The sequence below is a fragment of the Littorina saxatilis genome, linkage group LG7, assembly GCF_037325665.1.
Source record: "Littorina saxatilis isolate snail1 linkage group LG7, US_GU_Lsax_2.0, whole genome shotgun sequence".
In the NCBI taxonomy this organism is placed as follows: domain Eukaryota; kingdom Metazoa; phylum Mollusca; class Gastropoda; order Littorinimorpha; family Littorinidae; genus Littorina; species Littorina saxatilis.
Genome location: NC_090251.1, coordinates 8,983,414 through 9,008,163, shown reverse-complemented (window position 1 = coordinate 9,008,163; position 24,750 = coordinate 8,983,414). Strand labels below are relative to the sequence as shown.

Here is a 24,750-nt window from a genome sequence, read left to right as displayed (position 1 = left end):
CTTTCGACAAAATGGCTAATTTCTTTTTTAACCAACAAAGCTACACCACCGGAGAGACGCCCAGTGACTGCGTCTGAAACTTTTAAACCTGGAGAAAGAAACACATCATATAACGGAAAAATCAAGGACGGAAAGGTAACTGAAAACGTTTCAACTAGCAAGACAATATCAAACTTCTCAATGTAGGCTCTTATTTCACAGTCATAAACATTTCTCAACCCTTCAATATTATATGTCATAAACTTGACAATCCGTCGAGTAATGTCACAGTTGGCCCGGCCTACCCATCATTCATTAGACTTCGTGGCAGTATCGTTACCACGGCTCAATGATTCTGTCAGTGTCAGCTGTCGACCACAATCAACCACAGCCCTCGATCTTGTCCGTGGCCTGTCGGTCATCACGCCTTGCACGGGGTTTTCGGCATTACTTGGTTCTAGGGCATCATGAAAAACAACATCGCGTTCAACCCTCGTGGGGTTTCCTTGTATTACCGTACTGAGAGGGAGTGAGGCGGTTGTGTTGTCGTCATCGATGACGAGTTTGATGGCGTCTTCCTGCGGGGAAGCCCCAAGGTCAGCCACCGGCGACTGGGGCAAGGCGTCTTGCGCGGGCGAAAGCTCCTCTGTCGTGACGTCTGAGCCCGCAGAAACTCGGGAGTCCCCTGACTCTGACGCTGGCTTGTCGTCCCCGTGAGATGGTCGGTCCCTCTGGCACTCTGCTTCGCTGTCTGTGCCTGTAAGGCTGGGAGCTGACGGGATTTTGGAGGGGGGCGGGGATTTTGAGGGGGGCGGGGATTTGGAGGGGGGCGGGGATTTGGAGGGGGCGGGGATTTGGAGGGAGGCGGTGATTTGGGGGTGGGTTGGGGTTTGGTGCGGGGCAGGGATGGGAATTCCCCGGGCTCTAAAAGACCCGAAGGAGCGTCGTTCTGTCGTGGATGCGGGTGAGTGTCACGGTGTTGGTCCCAGCCGTGAAGCCTGGAATCCTGCCGCGCTGCATCACGGTACCTGCTTTGGTGCCTGTCGTAGTGCGTAGCTTCGTTGTACCTGTCGAGGTTGACAGCATGAGAGTACCTGTCGTAGTTGGCAGCATCTGAGTACTCGTTCATGTACCTGTCGTTTTGGGCTGCGGCTGCGTAACTGCTGTGATGTTCCTTGTCGTTCTGGTGCCTGTGGCTGCGGCGAGATTGGAGCGGTCCGTCCACAACCAGCGTGTTGCCCCTGTAGTATGCGTGGATCCCCCTGTCACGATGCTGTCGGATAATGCTTTGCTGTCTTGACGTCAGATCACATGCGACCCTCACACCTTTCTCGTTCAACTTGTCTCTGCCTTTTGTTAAAATGTCCATTTTGTCTGACCACTTCGCCAATTTCGCTATCATAGGTTGCGGTCCTGATCTGTTAGTGTGAAGGCGATGTGCACGTACTATGTCGTCACGCGTCCATTGTTTATCTGGTACTGTGTTGTGTAGCACGTTTATCAGGGCAGTGGCACACGCATCATAACTTTCTTTTCCACTTGTGTCAGTCTGGGGAACGTTGAAAAACTTTAGATTGTCTCTTCTGGAAAAGGCTTCTAGTTTATCAAGCTCGTCATCAACGGATCCGCGGAAATGTTCTAGTCTATCTTCCATTTCTCTCTGACTGTTTTCAAGAAAATCCATTCTGGATTGGATAAAACCTATCTGCTCAGTCACTGCTCGCAGAGAATCCTCCATGCGTCCTACGAGTCTGGTTGAAAAGTCGGCGAAGCGTTCATCAAAATGGCGGAAAATTGTGCCTTCCAACCTTGATGCGTGTTGCTCGTTTGTACTCAGAATCATCTTGTGGAGTCTTTCTTCAATGCCTTCTTGAATGCTATGCACTGGTCCCGGGTTTCTTTCAATGTCATTGGCACACATCAACACATGCAGTAAGATGACTGTCAACAACACACACTGTACTCTGGCCGTGCTCGACTTTCTCGTGAAACTGTTGATCATGGCTGCTGTCACTTTTGCCCGTTTGCACATGAAGTTCAGAAAAACAGCACAAAATCCACCACAAATGGCCCGGAACGCTATATTTTCCACCGGCATTCTAACTGTTGTAGTCTTACATACACTTGTACTAACCTTGGTTGAACAAAACAGCGTGTAACTAGGAAAACTTGATGAACAAGCAGGAGCTTGGAAAAATGCGACCGGCCGGAAGCCTGAGGTGTGCTCACTCCCCAGAGAGAGAGAGAGAGAGAGAGAGAGAGAGAGAGAGAGAGAGAGAGAGAGAGAGAGAGAGAGAGAGAGAGAGAGAGAGAGAGAGAGAGAGAGAGAGAGAGAGAGAGAGAGAGAGAGAGAGAGAGAGAGAGAGAGAGAGAGAGAGAGAGAGAGAGAGAGAGAGAGAGAGAGAGAGAGAGAGAGAGAGAGAGAGAGAGAGAGAGAGAGAGAGAGAGAGAGAGAGAGAGAGAGAGAGAGAGAGAGAGAGAGAGAGAGAGAGAGAGAGAGAGAGAGAGAGAGAGAGAGAGAGAGAGAGAGAGAGAGAGAGAGAGAGAGAGAGAGAGAGAGAGAGAGAGAGAGAGAGAGAGAGAGAGAGAGAGAGAGAGAGAGAGAGAGAGAGAGAGAGAGAGAGAGAGAGAGAGAGAGAGAGAGAGAGAGAGAGAGAGAGAGAGAGAGAGAGAGAGAGAGAGAGAGAGAGAGAGAGAGAGAGAGAGAGAGAGAGAGAGAGAGAGAGAGAGAGAGAGAGAGAGAGAGAGAGAGAGAGAGAGAGAGAGAGAGAGAGAGAGAGAGAGAGAGAGAGAGAGAGAGAGAGAGAGAAAGAGAAAGAGAGAGAGAGAGAGAGAGAGAGAGACGCGTATTTACAGAAAACAGGTGCGTGCACTACACAGATAACAGAAATCACCATTGAAATAGATAACCCTCAACAGCAAAAAACTGAATTTTTGAGTCACTTGAGAAAAAGTGACTCTATGTAATCGGTCAGTGTTAGTCTGTCCGGCCGGCCGGCAGCTTGTGGTGCCGAGTCAGTGTTTTGACACAGTGAACATGCCGCATGTTTCGCGAGATTCAACGTGTCTTATAACCGAAATCAGACAAAATTTGAACATTTTGCCCAAATCGCACACCTTTTGGCAACTGTTCGTGTACTTGCTCCAACCCCAAACAAACAAGTAAACAATACCAAGAACAACAACAAAAACATCACTCAAAAACAACAACAACAACACAAACAAACACATAACATCGAACGCAGAAGAAGAAGAACAACAAACAAACACGTGACCAACAGAAATGACACTAAGTGAAGTATATTTTGAGTTTCTTATTTTGTACTATTTTTGTAAAAAAAAAAGTTCCGAAGAAAGGTGAAACGGACAAAGCAAAACATTTATAAGAACTTTGACCTAACAACCTTTAAAGTGGAATAACAAGAGATACAACAGACAAATTAGCTCCGTGATGCTGTGACTAATCATGTCCTTGATGTTTCCAAGATGGTTTAGTGTTACACAGACAAAACATTGATTTTATTTGTATTTTTTTTATTATTAATAAATTACTTTGGAGCTATTTATTGCAATGTTTGAGGTCAGTCCTGACCCTGCCAGCTTAGCAATCTGGCGGTGTTCCCGGCGGCATAAATCAGTCTATCATCAAGCTAGACCCGACACTGAACAGTCCAACAGTGAAACAGATGATCATATCATTGAATATAGCCTGGTTGCACATATAGCGCGCGTGTGTGTGCGCGCGTGTGTGCGTGTGTGTGTGCGTGTATTACATAATTTCGATAAATTCCTCTCTTTCTGTGCGAGAGATCATTTCAGTCTTATCAGTCTTGGTGTTCCACACGGACCCGGACGGAAAGTCTCAGGGACAATGAGATTTTGAATGAGACTACACAAAACGTAAACATTTGATTTTTTTTTTTATTGATAATGATATGAAATGCTACTTTCGCTTACGAAAAAAAACCCCAGATCTGTACCGTGTCTGAATTCAATATCAAGAGTACTTCAGTTTTGTTTTTTTGCAATCGAAATTAATTTACGAAAGAATAATGTATCGCCACTGTCTCCGATCTGATCGCCTGTAGAGTATATCCTCGGTGAACCTCGGTGATCCTCGCCGAGACGATCGTAGCTTTGTCGTTCGTCGTTGTAAACCAAAGCTGCGATCGAGCGTAGGGTAATATGCCAGGGGACTCAAGTCATCCCCTGACGCTGCTGCGCAGCAAGAGATAAATTTACGAGTTGACTCCGATCGTAGAGTCTTCGGTAGGGTGAAAGTCACATCTATTTCGACTCAGGCATGAAAACTGAAAAAAAAAAATACTGAAAACAAAATTCGAAGGCGCGTAGCGCCAAGTTTCGCAGGCGCGAAGCGCCAAGACTTCTAGGGGGGTCCGGGGGCATGCCCCCCCGGAAATTTTTTTGTTCAAGGGTGCAATTTGGTGCAATCTGGGGCTATCTGAGCCTTAAAGTTGGATTCAAACATGGCCCCAAAACTATTTTACTATAACAATGACTAGGAAAAAAAAAAAAAAAAAAAAAAAAAAAAAAAAAATTAAAAAAAAAAAAAAAAAAGGAAAAATACTGAAAATAAAACAAAATACGGTTTATTTTTTTCAAAAATACGGAAAATACGGAAAATACGGAGAATTTTCATGCCTGCGACTGCATCGATTCGTGTAGTGAAATGTTGATCTATGATCTATTTGGCAACATAAATTCCCTAATTGTACTTCGAGTATATCTATCTGAGAAAGCTGAGAAAGAGGGCCGAATATCCAAATTTGTTGGTGTGTGTGTGTGTGTGGGGGGGGGGGGGGGTACCAGTGCGACAAGGAAAGTGCGTAATGAGCCAGTACACTCAAAGATGGAACAAAGTCAGGAATTTCACATGTGATAAGCTTACCCCAAACAGGACAAAACACACGAATTCAAATCATCCTTCAGAGTTTGGCATTTTACAAGAGGAATTGTTTGTTTTGCCGGTTATTTATACGTTTAATCAGCATATAAGTGTCTCTCGCGTTTGTGGTGGTGCTTGTGCATTTCACAGAAGATGAATGTGTTTCTTTGTGTGTGTGTGTGTGTGTGTGTGTGTGTGTGTGTGTGTGTGTGTGTGTGTGTGTGTGTCTGTGTGTGTCTGTGTGTGTGTGGGTCGGCCTAGTGTGTGTGTGTGCGTGTGTGTGTGTGTCACAGTGTCTGTGTGCGTGTGTGTGTCACAGTGTGTGTGTCAGTGTGTGTGTGTGTGTGTGTGTCAGTGTGTGTGTGTGTCAGTGTGTGTGTCAGTGTGTGTGTGTTTGTAGAATATAAGGTTGATAATTCATAATAGTGTCAAAAATCATCCCAGTGTGCATTAATTGAATCAGTGATCTCCTTCCGTTGCAAAATCAGGTTAATTAATTTTAGATCATTGTGCAAAGACGAATACGTTCGTCCAAAACAGATTGTACAGTCGAACCTTCCCTTGAGACCACCTGTCCATAAAGACCACATGCCCATTAAAGACCACCCAAAGGATCCCCGACGGTTTTTACGACTATATTAATCACCTGTCTAAAGAGACCACCGCTCTAAAGAGACCACTTCTCTTTGGTGGTCTCTTTAAACAGGTTCAATTGTACAAAAACATAATCGTGTGCATGAGTTTCGTGAATTATAACTGTAGTCTTGATCTGACACCACAGGCAGTGGTTGAAGACACCAGTCTTCTTTTTGTAACACTGCACTGCACAACATTTTAGAATAACAAAATGGAAAAAAAGTTCAGAGCACAGAGCAACTAATCAAGAGTCGGACCTTTGTTTCAGCTTATAACCTCTTTGATCTCCCCGTTTAACCATTTGAGAAAAATCCAAAACTATAGGGAAGAAAGAGACACAACTTGAAGCGGGGGGTTGGGGGAGGTGTGGGGGGGTCGGGCGGTTTTTTTCAGGAATCCCTCTAATAGGTTCGGGCGCTTACACACGCGCACACACACACATACACGCACACACACACACACACCACACACACACACACACACACACACACACACACACACACACACACACACTCGTGTTTCACGACTTGTTAACCCGCACAGAGAAGAGAGAGATATTTGTACGTACACGTCTTTTGCTTGCGGTAAGAGAAAGAAAGTGAGAGAAAGAGAGAGAGAGAAAAAAAGAGAGAGATAGAGCGAGCACACGTGCACACACACACGCGCGCGTTCGAACTTACACCAACGCATGTACGCATGCACGCAAGCACACACACACACACACACACACACACACACACACACACACACACAAACACACACACACACACACACACACACACACACACATACATAATTAATTATTATGTTCGCTACGAATGGTCGTGTTACATGATTTATTAATTCCGAACAGAGCGGAGAACGCTGCGCGCGTTCGTATCACACCACTTATAATCCAAGAGAGAGAGAGAGAGAGAGAGAGAGAGAGAGAGAGAGAGAGAGAGAGAGAGAGAGAGAGAGAGAGAGAGAGAGAGAGAGAGAGAGAGAGAGAGAGAGAGCGAGAGAGAGCGAGAGAGAGCGAGAGAGAGCGAGAGAGAGAGAGAGCGTGACGTCATAGAATTGTCTTTGTTACCAAGACCAAGTTTCGAGAGCCTTTACGTCCAGGATCCTCGATAGGTCAAAGGATGTCAAATGTTTTCCCCCGTTTCTTTTACAGAATCCTTTCAAATTTGCTATTGCAAAAGTACACTATGACACGACTCGAGTGGAAAAGAACATTCTCTGCAATTCCCGTCTCAGTCGGTGCAGCCGTTTCGGAGCCTGTCGTTATCTTACAAACACACACACAGACATACAAAAACTAGCTTTAAAAGTAATATTATGTAAGAACCATGTTAACCAGTGATTTTTGAGTCACTTGAGAAAAAGTGACTCTATGTAATCGGTCAGTGTTAGTCTGTCCGGCCGGCCGTCCGGCCGTCCGGCCGGCCGGCCGGCCGTCCGTAGACACCACCTTAACGTTGGACTTTTCTCGGAAACTATCAAAGCGATCGGGCTCATATTTTGTTTAGTCGTGACCTCCAATGACCTCTACACTTTAACGATGGTTTCGTTGACCTTTGACCTTTTTCAAGGTCACAGGTCAGCGTCAAAGGAAAAATTAGACATTTTATATCTTTGACAAACTTTTCTCGGAAACTATCAAAGCGATCGGGCTCATATTTTGTTTAGTCGTGACCTCCAATGACCTCTACACTTTAACGATGGTTTCGTTGACCTTTGACCTTTTTCAAGGTCACAGGTCAGCGTCAAAGGAAAAATTAGACATTTTATATCTTTGACAAAGTTCATCGGATGTGATTGAAACTTTGTAGGATTATTCTTTACATCTGTAGCCTTTTACGAACGTTATCAGAAAAACAAGGGAGATAACTAGCCTTTTCTGTTCGGCAACACACAACTTAACGTTGGGCTTTTCTCGGAAACTATAAAAGTGACCGGGCTCAAATTTTATGTGAACGTGACTCATTGTGTTGTGAATAGCAATTTCTTCCTGTCCATCTGATGCCTCATATAATATTCAGAACTGCGAAAGTGACTCGATCGAGCGTTTGCTCTTCTTGTTTCTTTTGTAAATCAGATACTACAGTGTTTCTGCTTTATGAAAAGTTATATTTCAAAAACAAAACTAGAGATTTGAATTTTGTCGACTTTTCCCCCTTTCTGTCACCAGTACTGAAGAACAACTCATATATATATATATAATAGATGTATGAGTGTCTGTGCTAACTCTTCTTCTGCATTACGTCTGTCTGCTTGAATCTTGTTAAGTATCCTCTCCTCCACTTCTTTCATGACCCTAGTGAGAATTTCTGTTGCTAGGTCGTCTTTCTGCTTGTCAGTGTGCTGTGGTGTTTGTGCTTGTACTGTGTTAGTGTGCTGTTCTGTCTGTGTGTTAGTGTCTTTTGATTGCTTTTGGTCTTTGTTTACCTTGTGCTTTCTGGGTTTGGGGAGGGGGCGCCTCACTCGCTATGGGTTCTAGCGTGGGGGCGTGGACTGTCGCCGAAAGCCGTTTGGCTCATAACCATTACACGCGTAATAAAACATAAATACACGTGTAATAAATAATTGATACACGTGTAATAAATGATTAATGCACGTGTAATAATCATTTTTACGCGTGTAATAAATAATTCATACACGTGTAAGAAATGATTAAATACGCGTGTAATAAATATTTCATGCGCGTGTAAGAAATGATTAAATACGCGTGTAATAAATACTTCATGCGCGTGTAAGAAATGATTAAATACACGTGCAGGAAATAGTTTATACGCGTGTAAGAAATGATTAAATACACGTGTAGGAAATTATTTAAATACACGTGTATTTAATCATTACATACACCCGTAATAAACTTAAAACTTGAATCGGAAAATATACGACATGCAAAGCAACAACTCTCGTCTATTCTACTTCCGGTTCGCGCGCACAACAACCGACTTCATCTGATAAAACAAGTAACTTACCTTTCCAATGCTGTGCGAGCCTGGGCAAAGGCGTTAAATTGTTCTCGCAAACCTTCTAAGGTGACATTGACGTTTGCCGCTTCCGCCATCTTGAGCTGTAAGCGTGCAAAGCGAGGCGATGAAGACGCATAGAGTGTTTTTCATGTGGATTCCCAGTCCGAGTTTTTAAGTCGCTTAACCACGTGACTCCTGCATTTTTAACGCTTGTATGAAATATTTATTACACGCGTATTTATTCATTTCTTACGCGTGTATGAAAAACTAGAGGAATACCCGGCTTCGCCGGGGTGAATCGCGAGACAGAGACAGACAGCGTGGCGGTTCATCACAATCACCTCTGCAGGCGAAGTCCTGTCAAACGGGATTGAGAATTTTAGAGCTTATTTCTTAGCTCTATATTATCTGTTGTGGCTTCTCAAATGCCAGAACATACAGACAGACAAAAGCCGCTAGACCCCATCACAAACAGAACTCTACAATCCACACTGAGGTTTTTGCCCACACACACACACAAACACACACACAGAGAAGCCGTATATATATATATGTATATCTATATCTATAAATATATAGAGATAGGTGAGAGTGTATTTTTCGCGTGGCTATAAATTGATTCGACCTTTTCACTTTGACAGTAAGAACAACTTACGGGTGCAAGGGAAGCGTTCTGGACAGCGCAGTGACATTCTAAAAATAGTAAGTCTCCGAAACGGGAATTTGGGGTGAACGGCGCGACAGAGACAGACAGCGTGGCGGTTCACCACAATCACCTTTGAAAGGCGAAGTCCTGTCAAACGGGATTGAGAATTTTAGAGCTTATTTCTTAGCCCTATATTATCTGCTGTGGCTTCTCACATGCCAGAACATACAGACAGATGATGATAAAATCGTTTATTTAACGTCACTCTGTAAAAACATTGGCGACATTTGTCTTAGATTAAGAACACACACAGGCACGCACACAAACTTTCCCTTTATGTACAGTGGTTCACCACCCTCCCGCCCCCCGCACACTCTCGCTCATCTAATTAAAAATGGTGTTAAGAGATACTTGGATATAAAATGGTATTTTTAAAAGATCTGATAAAAATATATAGTAGCTGTATGAGAAGCAATGGCGTCAGCCGCAGCAATGTCTCTTCATATCCAGGGACCAAGTGGGTGCGTGTGCATAAGTCCAGCGATAAGTTTGGGACCTTGCCACCCAAGGTCTTTATTAAAACTTAAAATATAGCTTAATTTTTCCTTTGAGGTATTTGGCAGAATATTTCTATTTGAGTTTATAAACTGAGTCAGGGGTTGAAAGTGGCATGAGTTCAAATCACACTCCAAAGTCAAATGAGCAATGGTGAGGTCGGATTGACAGGTGCATTTAAGCTCTAGAAATTGGTAACTCCCAGCTTCTGCCCTTAGGCGGTTAATCCTTTTAATTACACGTGGGCATGCATTATAGGTGTTCATCTGTTTTGATGGGGCTTCCCGAATGAGCCAGCCAGAGCTTATAGCCTTGTGCATATATTTGTTCCTCCATTCTCTCCAGAGAAGAGAGTCTGTAAGGCTACTGATCTCAGAAGCAGACAATGGCAGGTCTACCTCGGAGGCGCCCATGCCTTGGGCAGCTTCTTTAGCGGCTTTGTCCGCTTTCTCGTTGCCAGGCACGTTCACGTGTGCTGGACACCAGACCAGGTTAATCTCGCTTCCTTTTTTTATAATTTTATTTGCCAGCTCCTTTATGGCAATGACAAGATCATGTCTTTTTGATCTTTTGTTAGATCTCAATGCTTCAATGGCTGCTTTGGAGTCAGAGAATATAGCTATCTTTTGAGGAGGAGTGTTCTTGAGATTGAGATGAACAAGCGACATGCAGATGGCAAGGAGCTCAGCTGAGAAGATCGAGTTTCTGTTGCACAGTTTAAATTTCCCAGTCATGTCATCGCTGGGGATTACAAAAGCTGCGCCAGCCTTTTTGTCATCCAACACTGACCCGTCTGTGTAAACATGAACATGGCCTTTGTATACAGTATCAATGTGCTCAAGGGCTTGTATCCTGAGTAATAACTGATCATCCTTTGTAGCTGTGCAATATTCTGTGTCAAAATTCATTTCTTTCATTGTCCATGAGGGATCACGAGATATGGGGTTTTGGGCCACATCATTTGGGTCGACACTGATTTCACTAAAGAGTGAAGCATTGAATTGAGCCAGTGAGGAGAAAGTAGTGCCAAAGTGGGCCTTTTTGTTTTGGACATGATTGTAATGCGGTTGTAGCTCCTCTTTTGTTGAGTTTTGCACTGTGTTGGCTCGAACATTGTAATCTGCGCAGCACTTACGCCGCCACATGTCAAGAGGGAGGAATCCTGCTTGGTGGTATACAATGGCCTGCTTTGAATGCCTTGGGTGTCCGAGGGCAAGCCGAAGGGCACGACATTCCGCTGACTGTAGCTTATCAAGCCATTTTCGAGCCGACGAGAAGTAGGCCTCCTGTCCATATGATAGTCTTGATCTTATAAGAGCTCTGGTGATGTTTGTTAGAATAACTGGGCACTTTGCCCATGGTTGGGCAGCCAGTATTTTAAGAAGGTTGATGGTCTTATTTGCTTTGCTTAAAAGATACTTTAAGTGAGCAGTCCATAGTCCATTTGAGGTGAAAACTACGCCCAGATATTTCACCTGCTGACTGGGTGAGACAACAGATTTATCTAGTGAGAACTGTATCTTTTCTCGATCTTCCAGTTTTCGGTTTGTAAAGACAACGAATACAGTTTTCTCGGCAGAGAGAGTGAAGCCATTCTCCCGCATATAGTTCGCAATGTTATCTATAGCTGTTTGCCACTCTTTAGAGAATTTGTGTTCTGTTTTATAGGTTTTGTTTTGATACTCTTTGCATAGAGCAATATCATCCGCATAAAGCGTCAGTTCGGCTCCATGTGTTTTAATTGTCGATATGTCATGCAGCATAATGCTAAAAAGCAGTGGTGCTATTACGGAGCCCTGTGGCACTCCCATGTCAACTTTGCGAGTGGATGATTTGGCACCTTTATAATCAGTTTGAAAGGATCTGTTCAGTAGAAAGCTTTTTATGTATTGAAACATATTACCACTGATGCCTAATTGCTTCAATTTGAACAACAATCGTTGGTGCCATACTGTATCGTAGGCTTTTTTGATGTCAAAAAAGACAGCAAAGAGAGACTTCTTGCGTGAGAGAGCTTTCTTAATTTTAGAGGACAGTTTTACAATGTGATCCGAGACACCCCTGCCTCGACGGAAACCGGCTTGGCACAGGGGTATTACCTTTTTTCTTTCCATTTCATCTTCTAGTCTGGATTTTAGTATTCTTTCATAGATTTTGCTCAGATGGGAGGTCAGAGATATAGGGCGCCAGTTGGAAGGGTTAGCTCTTGGTTTTCCAGGCTTTAAAATGGGGATCACAACAGCCTCTTTCCAAGCTGTGGGAATCAGGCCAGACTTCCAGCATGTTGAATAAAAATCCAGTAAAAGATTTAATCCTTGGTTTGGTAAATGTTGTATGACCTGATAGTTTATTGGATCAGAACCACAGGCGGATCGGACTTTTGTCACCGATGCTATAGCCGTTTTCAGTTCTTGAATGGATAAGGGAGCATTTATTTTTAAGGAAGGGTTGAGTTCTGGGTCGTTTAAGTCCTGTTTATCCTCCCACTTCTTACGGAAGAGTTCCTGCTCACATAACAGTTTATCTGTTTGGCTTGCTGCTGCAAAAATATCTGCAAACAGTTCTGCTTTTTCAGGAAAGCTTTCATATTTTTTTCCTTCGTGCATAAGAGGACGTTCAGCCTGCTTGTGTCTGCATTTGAATTTCCTTATTTTGGTCCAAATTTTTCCAGCATCTCTGTAATCGCTCACTTTGCTGGACATGTTTTCAAAATATTCTTTTTTTGCTTTGTCTATAATTTTGTCACATTGTTCTTCAGTTGATTTCATATTGTTGTGGTTTTGTGCAGACCTGAAGCGATCATACTTCTCTTTTGCAGTTCTTTTTAACCTGATGGCTGTTCTGCATTCTTCTGTCCACCATGGGCTCTGATCAGTTCTACTGGGTCCGATAAAAGGTTTTGTTTTGGGGATTGACAATTCCATTGCATTCAGCAGGTTTGATCTTAGCTGTTTATATTTGTTGTCGATACTTTCTTGGGACTCTGGATTGCCATCCAAGAGGGTATGTGCATCGGCAGACTTAGTGACAGCGTCCTTGAAAACTGCCCAGTCCGCCTTTTTATAATTGTATTTTAAGGCTTTTGGGCCTGGCTCTGTGTGTGGTGATTTCCCAATAATGGGATACAGACAGACAAAAGCCGCTAGACCCCATCACAAACAGAACTGTATAATACATAGGTTTTTGCCCACACACACACACAAACACACACACACACAGAGAAGCCGTATATATATATGCATATCTGTATCTATAAATATATAGAGATAGGTGAGAGTGTATTTTTCGCGTGGCTATAAATTGATTCGACCTTTTCACTTTGACAGTAAGAACAACTTACGGGTGCAAGGGAAGCGCAGTGGACAGCGCAGTGACATTCTAAAAATAGTAATAGTAACTTAGAACTGAACGGGAAAGCCACACGAAGGAAGGGAGATAAACGCAAAACACTGGAGAAGATAAGGAAGAGTTACTTATAATGGTGAAATGAACCCAAAAACGAAAATGAGTTCAGCGCTGCGCGCTGAGAGCACGTGTTGAAATATCTCATCGATGATATTGTGTCCGGGGTGTAGCTGAATACGGTGTCCAAATTTGAAAAAGATCCACCGAGAACTTTGGCGTTGTGATGTGGTGTAGCGGCTATGGTGTGTCGGTATGGGGGCCCGGGTAAGCTGAGGTGGAACCAAAATAGCTGAGGTGGAACCAAAATCGGTTCCGCGCTGCGCGCTGAGAGCACGTGTTGAAATATCGACCAGGTTGTGTCGTGTCCCGGGTCTACTTGAATATGCCCACCAAATTTGAAGCAGATCCATCGAGAACTTTGGCCGTGCATCGCGCACAGACAGATACACACACACACACACACACAGACACACAGACACTAGTCGTATATATATATAGATGTCTTACACGTGTACGAAATGATTAAATACACGTGGAATAAAAATGTCATACACGTGTACGAAATGATTAAATACACGCGTAATAAATATTTCATGCGCGTGTAAGAAATATTTAATACACGCGTAAGAAATATTTCATGCGCGTGTAAGAAATAATTAATACACGCGTAATAATCATTTCATGCGCGTGTAAAAAATATTTAAATACACGTGTAATAAATAATTACACGTGTATTTAAATATTTCTTACACGCGCATGAAATGTTAATTACGCCTGTATTTAATCATTTCTTACACGAGTATGAAATATTTATTACATGTGTATGCTATTCCATAGCATGAGAAAAAAGATAAATTACACGTGCAATAAGAAATAAATACACGTGTATTAGTCATTTATTACGCGTGTATTTATGTTTTATTACACGCGTAATGGTTATGAGCCAAACGGCTTTCCATAGTCGCCTGACCGCGTCTTGCAGCGTGAGCGTACCCCTCGCGCGGCGTGGAGATGTGAGTAACAGGCGCCCGCCAGTATTCGTCCTTTTTCTCCGCGGGGAGTGTCGGGACTTGAATTTTTGTTTGGTTTTGTTTTGTTTGACTCCACGCTCCCTGTAGGGCCTTGGGATATGGAATATATTCGTACCAGGTCAGATAGAGCCATATATCCGTACCTGGGAGACAATGAGTTAAAGAGAAATGGTTTTTGTCAGACTCGGTGTGCTGACAACAATCCATCTTCATGGTTTCTGAAGAAAAAAAACTTGACGCCGCATTGCACCTTCCTGAGGAACGGTTCACACATGCGCTTGCTACTGTGTTTGTTATTTGTTTTTCTTTTTTTTCAGAGATTACCGCGTACTATGCAAACTACACCTGTGCATGCCCGCGTTGCAAAAAGCCTGCGAAGAAAGGCAATCTAGGTAAGCCGTTTCCTGTTTGAGGTGTGGATGGATGGATGGATGTGTCATTGTGCATGTAATTAAATAAGTAAGGATGAGATAAAAAAAAAAATAAAGCATACAACGTGAAAATTAGTAAGGAAAAATAAAACACCCACACACCCACACACACAAACGCACACACCCACACCCACACCCCCACACACACACACAGTTACACACACACACACACACACACACACCACACACACACACACACACACACACACACACACACACACACACACACTCTCACTTACTCCCGCGCTTTGCTCGTTTGTGTCCACAGCGCAGATTGTCTACAAGAAACCGTCGTATGCGAGTTCCCATGCTGACAACACAGCAGGGGCCTGCGGGATGAACAACGGCGATTCCGGTACCGTGTTGAAGGAATATCCATTACCTAACGGCTTTCTCTCCAGATCAAACGACAAACGTGCTTGGTGGTACTGTGATTTGGATGACCTTTTCACAATCACCACTGTCTATTTTGTCTTTAGAGGATCTGGAACAACCCCAGGTAAAATATTTTTAAATTCCGGATAGTTCTGAACCAAACGAAACCAAACAAAACAAGTCGCGTAAGGCGAAATTACTACATTTAGTCAAGCTGTGGAACTCACAGAATGAAACTGAACGCACTGCATTTTTTCACAATGACCGTAGTCCGCCGCTCGTGCAAAAGGCAGTGAAATTAACGAGCCTGTTTAGCGCGGTAGTGGTTGCGCTGTGCTGCATAGCACACTTTTCTGTACCTCTCTTCGTTTTAACTTTCTAAGCGTGTTTTTAATCCAAAAATATCATATCTATATGTTTTTGGAATCAGAAACCGACAAGGAATAAGATGAAATTGTTTTTAAATCGATTTCGGAAATTTTATTTTAATCATAATTTTTATATTTTTAATTTTTAGAGCTTGTTTGTAATCCGAATATAACATATTTATATGTTTTTGGAATCAGAAAATGAAAAAATAAGATGAACGTAATTTTGGATCATTTTATAAGAAAATAATTCTAATTACAATTTTCAGATATTTAATGACCAAAGTCATTAATTAATTGAGCCTCCAAGCTGAAATGCAATATCAAAGTCCGGCCTTCGTCGAAGATTGCTTTGCCAAAATTTCAATCAATTTGATTGAAAAATGAGGGTGTGACAGGGCAGCCTCAACTTTTACAAAAAGCCGGATATGACGTCATCAAAGACATTTATCCAAAAATTGAAAAACAATTCTGGGGATATCATTCCCAGGAACTCTAATGTAAAATTTCATAAAGATCGGTCCAGTAGTACCCACGAAACACAATCAGAGTCCATACGAACAGTGATGTCATCTATGATAAGTTCCGTTTCGAAATCCCATGGTATATAACTTGTATTCAAGCACACACAGCACAACAACCTAAGATCTTCAAACGAAGATAATTGGCTTTCAGGTGTGAAGGGCCCACTGACAGACATGACGGACTGCATTCAGACACTAGACTACAACTTCAGTACGTGACATATGCATACCTTGTCATCTTCAGCTAACAAATAAGATCAGAAGTTTAGGACTGAACTATTAAATAGTTAAGAAATATGTCAGAATACTTTAACTACTTAATCTCTCTTTGTAGTTATGTTTTTGTACTCAGCAAAGGAAAAATACTAACAAAACAATCATTTGAACAATAACTGATGTCGTAGTTTGTCATTTTACTACACAATACGTAACTTCATACATGACGCTAATATTTAATTTTACCTAAACTCTGAGCGTACGGACATCTTAACATAACCTCATATCTAACGGAAACAGTTCATTTACCGCCGTGTTTAGATGTTAGAAAACTTGTAATTCGACATACGAGGTTTGCATCGGCCAAAACTGAAAAAAAACCGCGCGAACGAATAAAAGCTCGTAATTCAAGTTACGTGTAATTTGGGTTCGCGGTTTTGCCAAAATGATATACACGGTATTTTGCACCTATGACTTCCATCGATCTTAGGCTTTCATCACAATAACCAAAAAATAGAGAAAAAAAATCGTAGATTATTTTGATGTAAAAAAAGTAGATTTCGCAAAAAATCGAGTTAAGAGGTTTTAATCGGACAAGGACGATATATATATTAAAAAAAATATATATATATCTATATGAGACCATCTTAGATACTGGGTAACACCCGCAAATTGTTGAGGTGCCTCTGTAATTTTGCAATTTACTTCAATCACGCTTTCTGGTGTCTAAAATAGGCAGTGTGGGATCACTGTATATACATTCTAGTATTTAAAAATGACATTTGATTATGTACAAAGTAAATCATTATTTTATGATAGTCGTAGAAACTTTGGAAATAGGTGTCAAAATGGCGCTGAAAAGCGGGACACAGAGACCCCACGCATCTTTGTTGAAAGCTGAGGCAAAACTCATAGAGCTCTAAAACCGTAAAAGAGCACTTGAAGTTGTAAAGTAAGTTCATTTTGAAGTAGGCATTAAAGAAAATGTTTTTTGACTTAAAGTATTCAAGAGAAGCGAAGGGGAAAAAAGTACATTCGTTCGTCACATTCGTGTCCAGAGGGGGCCCTCTCACAATCATGAAGACACGTCACCTCACCTGTGTAAACTCATGCTATGTGGGAGTTGAAATCATGTGCAAAATGTCATACTTTCGATTAGTAATCTGCAGTAATGCGCAGATTAATAAATCAATGCACAGGATGCTTTTATCTGGCGGAACTTTCGCTTCGGTTCCGTATGTTACGAACGTGATCGCGGCCTATTTTTGACACTACCACGAGACGGGTTTCGAAAGCCTGTTCCAGTACGCACACATAGCATGCGAGAACGAGGTCAGCTATAAAAATAGCTCAGATCTGACCCGTATGGACTAGAAATTCGGATTGTAAACTGGGTCGTTTCCGGTTTCGTTCCTGTGACGAAACGTGATCTGCACTGTTCTTCTCTGTTTTATTTGCGTTTTGCGAAACTGCTGGACTTGCTGGAATGAAAATATGATCAGTAGATAATAATTCAATGTTGTATAAATAAGTTTCAATCAGTATTTGAAGCCGATGGCGCATATTGCTTGAAATAAGCGACGATTTTGAACATGACTGCCCTTCGGCACTGCAGCTTTCTGTGTTTCCAGTGTGACGAACGATGCACAATCGGATGCGTGTACGATTCATTGCTTGCTACCCTCAATAAATTTCATTGAATAGTACATGGGTGAAACTAGCCCGTCAGTCTGAAAATAAGTCTGACGGAAATTCCGTCATCCTGCAGTTTAAAAAAAAAAAAAATAATATAATTTTTTAAATTTTTTTTTTTTAAAACCAAAACTACTTGCGGAACGCGTTTTCGAACTTCTCTTTATTATATAAACCATTTAATTAGTTTTTCTGCAATTTTTTTTAAAATTTTGTCCCACTTCTGTTACCCAGTATCTGACATGGTCGCATATATGTATATATTTTTTTTACAACTGGTCAGCACCAGAAAGTAGGAGCGTAATTAGAGTGCACATGATAGAAAGGACACATAACCAGTATGCATGGGATATCTAGGACACAGAACCAGTGTGCACGAGACAGTAAGGACACAGAACCAGTGTGCATGAGATAGTAAGGACACAGAACCAGTGTGCATGAGATATCTAGGACACAGAACCAGTGTGCATTGGATAGTAAGGACACAGAACCAGTGTGCATTAGATAGTAAAGACACATAACCAGTATGCATGAGATATCTAGGACACAGAACCAGTGTGCATTGGATAGTAAGGACACAGAACCAGTGTGCATTGGATAGTAAGGACACAGAACCAGTGTGCATGAGATAGTAAGGACACAGAACCAGTGTGCATTGGATAGTAAGGACACAGAACCAGTGTGCATTAGATAGTAAGGACACAGAACCAGTGTGCACGAGATAGTAAGGACACAGAACCAGTGTGCACGAGATAGTAAGGACACAGAACCAGTGTGCACGAGATAGTAAGGACACAGAACCAGTATGCATGAGATATCTAGGACACAGAACCAGTGTGCATGAGATATCTAGGACACAGAACCAGTGTGCACGAGATAGTAAGGACACAGAACCAGTGTGCACGAGATAGTAAGGACACAGAACCAGTGTGCACGAGATAGTAAGGACACAGAACCAGTGTGCACGAGATAGTAAGGACACAGAACCAGTGTGCACGAGATAGTAAGGACACAGAACCAGTATGCACGAGATTGTAAGGACACAGAACCAGTGTGTACGAGATAGTAAGGACACAGAACCAGTATGCACGAGATAGTAAGGACACAGAACCAGTGTGCACGAGATAGTAAGGACACAGAACCAGTGTGCATGAGATAGTAAGGACACAGAACCAGTGTGCACGAGATAGTAAGGACACAGAACCAGTATGCATGAGATAGTAAGGACACATAACCAGTGTGCATGCGATAGTCAGGACACAGAACCAGTGTGCATGAGATAGTAAGGACACAGAACCAGTATGCATGAGATAGTAAGGACACAGAACCAGTGTGCATGAGATAGTAAGGACACATAACCAGTGTGCATGCGATAGTCAGGACACAGAACCAGTGTGCATGAGATAGTAAGGACACAGAACCAGTGTGCACGAGATAGTAAGGACACAGAACCAGTATGCATGAGATAGTAAGGACACAGAACCAGTGTGCAAGAGATAGTAAGGACACAGAACCAGTGTGCACGAGATAGTAAGGACACAGAACCAGTGTGCACGAGATAGTAAGGACACAGAACCAGTGTGCATGAGATAGTAAGGACACAGAACCAGTATGCACGAGATAGTAAGGACACAGAACCAGTGTGCACGAGATAGTAAGGACACAGAACCAGTATGCACGAGAAAGTAAGGACACAGAACCAGTGTGCACGAGATAGTAAGGACACAGAACCAGTGTGCATGAGATAGTAAGGACACAGAACCAGTGTGCACGAGATAGAAAGGACACAGAACCAGTATGCACGAGATAGTAAGGACACAGAACCAGTGTGCACGAGATAGTAAGGACACAGAACCAGTATGCACGAGATAGTAAGGACACAGAACCAGTATGCATGAGATAGAAAGGACACAGAACCAGTGTGCATGAGATATCTAGGACACAGAACCAGTGTGCACGAGATAGTAAGGACACAGAACCAGTGTGCACGAGATAGTAAGGACACAGAACCAGTGTGCACGAGATAGTAAGGACACAGAACCAGTGTGCACGAGATAGTAAGGACACAGAACCAGTATGCACGAGATTGTAAGGACACAGAACCAGTGTGTACGAGATAGTAAGGACACAGAACCAGTATGCACGAGATAGTAAGGACACAGAACCAGTGTGCACGAGATAGTAAGGACACAGAACCAGTGTGCATGAGATAGTAAGGACACAGAACCAGTGTGCACGAGATAGTAAGGACACAGAACCAGTATGCATGAGATAGTAAGGACACAGAACCAGTGTGCATGAGATAGTAAGGACACATAACCAGTGTGCATGCGATAGTCAGGACACAGAACCAGTGTGCATGAGATAGTAAGGACACAGAACCAGTATGCACGAGATAGTAAGGACACAGAACCAGTGTGCATGAGATAGTAAGGACACAGAACCAGTGTGCACGAGATAGTAAGGACACAGAACCAGTGTGCACGAGATAGTAAGGACACAGAACCAGTGTGCATGAGATAGTAAGGACACAGAACCAGTATGCACGAGATAGTAAGGACACAGAACCAGTGTGCAAGAGATAGTAAGGACACAGAACCAGTGTGCACGAGATAGTAAGGACACAGAACCAGTGTGCACGAGATAGTAAGGACACAGAACCAGTGTGCATGAGATAGTAAGGACACAGAACCAGTATGCACGAGATAGTAAGGACACAGAACCAGTGTGCACGAGATAGTAAGGACACAGAACCAGTATGCACGAGAAAGTAAGGACACAGAACCAGTGTGCACGAGATAGTAAGGACACAGAACCAGTGTGCATGAGATAGTAAGGACACAGAACCAGTGTGCACGAGATAGAAAGGACACAGAACCAGTATGCACGAGATAGTAAGGACACAGAACCAGTGTGCACGAGATAGTAAGGACACAGAACCAGTATGCACGAGATAGTAAGGACACAGAACCAGTATGCATGAGATAGAAAGGACACAGAACCAGTGTGCATGAGATATCTAGGACACAGAACCAGTATGCACGAGATAGTAAGGACACAGAACCAGTGTGCACGAGATAGTAAGGACACAGAACCAGTATGCACGAGATAGTAAGGACACAGAACCAGTGTGCACGAGATAGTAAGAACACAGAACCAGTGTGCATGAGATAGAAAGGACACAGAACCAGTATGCACGAGATAGTAAGGACACAGAACCAGTATGCACGAGATAGTAAGGACACAGAACCAGTATGCACGAGATAGTAAGGACACAGAACCAGTATGCACGAGATAGTAAGGACACAGAACCAGTATGCACGAAATAGTAAGGACACAGAACCAGTGTGCACGAGATAGTAAGGACACAGAACCAGTATGCACGAGATAGTAAGGACACAGAACCAGTGTGCACGAGATAGTAAGGACACAGAGCCAGTGTGTATGAGATAGTAAGGACACAGAACCAGTGTGCACGAGATAGTAAGGACACAGAACCAGTATGCATGAGATAGTAAGGACACAGAACCAGTGTGCATGAGATAGTAAGGACACAGAACCAGTGTGCATTGGATAGTAAGGACACATAACCAGTGTGCATGAGATAGTAAGGACACAGAACCAGTGTGCATGAGATAGTAAGGACACATAACCAGTGTGCATGCGATAGTAAGGACACAGAACCAGTGTGCATGAGATAGTAAGGACACAGAACCAGTATGCATGAGATAGTAAGGACACAGAACCAGTGTGCACGAGATAGTAAGGACACAGAACCAGTGTGCACGAGATAGTAAGGACACAGAACCAGTGTGCACGAGATAGTAAGGACACAGAACCAGTGTGCATGAGATAGTAAGGACACAGAACCAGTATGCACGAGATAGTAAAGACACAGAACCAGTATGCACGAGATAGTAAGGACACAGAACCAGTGTGCACGAGATAGTAAGGACACAGAACCAGTGTGCACGAGATAGTAAGGACACAGAACCAGTATGCATGAGATAGAAAGGACACAGAACCAGTATGCACGAGATAGTAAGAACACAGAACCAGTATGCACGAGATAGTAAGGACACAGAACCAGTATGCATGAGATAGAAAGGACACAGAACCAGTGTACATGAGATATCTAGGACACAGAACCAGTATGCACGAGATAGTAAGGACACAGAACCAGTGTGCACGAGATAGTAAGGACACAGAACCCGTGTGCATGAGATAGTAAGGACACAGAACCAGTATGCATGAGATAGAAAGGACACAGAACCAGTATGCACGAGATAGTAAGGACACAGAACCAGTATGCACGAGATAGTAAGGACACAGAACCAGTATGCATGAGATAGTAAGGACACATAACCAGTGTGCATGAGATAGTAAGGACACAGAACCAGTATGCATGAGATAGTAAGGACACAGAACCAGTGTGCATGAGATAGTAAGGACACAGAACCAGTGTGCATGAGATAGTAAGGACACAGAACCAGTATGCATGAGATAGTAAGGACACAGAACCAGTGTGCATGAGATAGTAAGGACACAGAACCAGTATGCATGAGATAGTAAGGACACAGAACCAGTGTGCATGAGATAGTAAGGACACAGAACCAGTGTGCACGAGATAGTAAGGACACAGAACCAGTATGCACGAGATAGTAAGGACACAGAACCAGTGTGCACGAGATAGTAAGGACACAGAACCAGTGTGCATGAGATAGTAAGGACACAGAACCAGTGTGCACGAGATAGTAAGGACACATAACCAGTATGCACGAGATAGTAAGGACACAGAACCAGTGTGCACGAGATAGTAAGGACACAGAACAAGTGTGCACGAGATAGTAAGGACACAGAACCAGTGTGCATTGGATAGTAAGGACACAGAACCAGTGTGCATTGGATAGTAAGGACACAGAACCAGTGTGCATTAGATAGTAAAGACACATAACCAGTATGCATGAGATATCTAGGACACAGAACCAGTGTGCATTGGATAGTAAGGACACATAACCAGTGTGCATTAGATAGTAAGGACACAGAACCAGTGTGCATGAGATAGTAAGGACACAGAACCAGTGTGCATTGGATAGTAAGGACACAGAACCAGTGTGCATTAGATAGTAAGGACACAGAACCAGTGTGCACGAGATAGTAAGGACACAGAACCAGTGTGCACGAGATAGTAACTTGGACACAGAACCAGTGTGCACGAGATAGTAAGGACACAGAACCAGTATGCATGAGATATCTAGGACACAGAACCAGTGTGCATGAGATATCTAGGACACAGAACCAGTGTGCACGAGATAGTAAGGACACAGAACCAGTATGCATGAGATATCTAGGACACAGAACCAGTGTGCATGAGATATCTAGGACACAGAACCAGTGTGCACGAGATAGTAAGGACACAGAACCAGTGTGCACGAGATAGTAAGGACACAGAACCAGTGTGCACGAGATAGTAAGGACACAGAACCAGTATGCACGAGATAGTAAGGACACAGAACCAGTATGCACGAGATAGTAAGGACACAGAACCAGTATGCACGAGATAGTAAGGACACAGAACCAGTGTGCACGAGATAGTAAGGACACAGAACCAGTATGCACGAGATAGTAAGGACACAGAACCAGTGTGCACGAGATAGTAAGGACACAGAGCCAGTGTGTATGAGATAGTAAGGACACAGAACCAGTGTGCACGAGATAGTAAGGACACAGAACCAGTATGCATGAGATAGTAAGGACACAGAACCAGTGTGCATGAGATAGTAAGGACACATAACCAGTGTGCATGCGATAGTAAGGACACAGAACCAGTGTGCATGAGATAGTAAGGACACAGAACCAGTATGCATGAGATAGTAAGGACACAGAACCAGTGTGCACGAGATAGTAAGGACACAGAACCAGTGTGCACGAGATAGTAAGGACACAGAACCAGTGTGCACGAGATAGTAAGGACACAGAACCAGTGTGCATGAGATAGTAAGGACACAGAACCAGTATGCACGAGATAGTAAGGACACAGAACCAGTGTGCATGAGATAGTAAGGACACAGAACCAGTGTGCACGAGATAGTAAGGACACAGAACCAGTGTGCACGAGATAGTAAGGACACAGAACCAGTGTGCATGAGATAGTAAAGACACAGAACCAGTATGCACGAGATATCTAGGACACAGAACCAGTGTGCACGAGATAGTAAGGACACAGAACCAGTATGCACGAGATAGTAAGGACACAGAACCAGTGTGCACGAGATAGTAAGGACACAGAACCAGTGTACATGAGATAGTAAGGACACAGAACCAGTGTGCACGAGATAGAAAGGACACAGAACCAGTATGCACGAGATAGTAAGGACACAGAACCAGTGTGCACGAGATAGTAAGGACACAGAACCAGTGTGCATGAGATAGTAAGGACACAGAACCAGTATGCATGAGATAGAAAGGACACAGAACCAGTATGCACGAGATAGTAAGGACACAGAACCAGTGTGCACGAGATAGTAAGGACACAGAACCAGTGTGCATGAGATAGTAAGGACACAGAACCAGTGTGCATGAGATATCTAGGACACAGAACCAGTATGCACGAGATAGTAAGGACACAGAACCAGTGTGCACGAGATAGTAAGGACACAGAACCAGTATGCACGAGATAGTAAGGACACAGAACCAGTGTGCACGAGATAGTAAGGACACAGAACCAGTGTGCATGAGATAGTAAGGACACAGAACCAGTATGCACGAGATAGTAAGGACACAGAACCAGTGTGCACGAGATAGTAAGGACACAGAACCAGTGTGCATGAGATAGTAAGGACACAGAACCAGTGTGCACGAGATAGTAAGGACACAGAACCAGTGTGCATGAGATAGTAAGGACACAGAACCAGTGTGCATGAGATAGTAAGGACACAGAACCAGTGTGCATGAGATAGTAAGGACACAGAACCAGTGTGCACGAGATAGTAAGGACACAGAACCAGTGTGCATTAGATAGTA

General features: G+C 43.2%; 1 protein-coding gene across 4 annotated transcripts in view; it reads left to right on the top strand.

Moving 5' to 3' along the window:
• LOC138970624 (uncharacterized) overlaps positions 1 to 24,750 on the top strand; it is a 425,184-nt gene that overhangs the window by 16,749 nt on the left and 383,685 nt on the right. For all 4 annotated transcript variants that reach the window (XM_070343089.1, XM_070343090.1, XM_070343088.1 and 1 more), the window contains exons 3-4: positions 14,439 to 14,513; positions 14,821 to 15,051. In XM_070343089.1, coding sequence (XP_070199190.1) covers positions 14,439 to 14,513; positions 14,821 to 15,051 — 306 coding nt within the window. The remainder of the gene's footprint in view (positions 1 to 14,438; positions 14,514 to 14,820; positions 15,052 to 24,750) is intronic.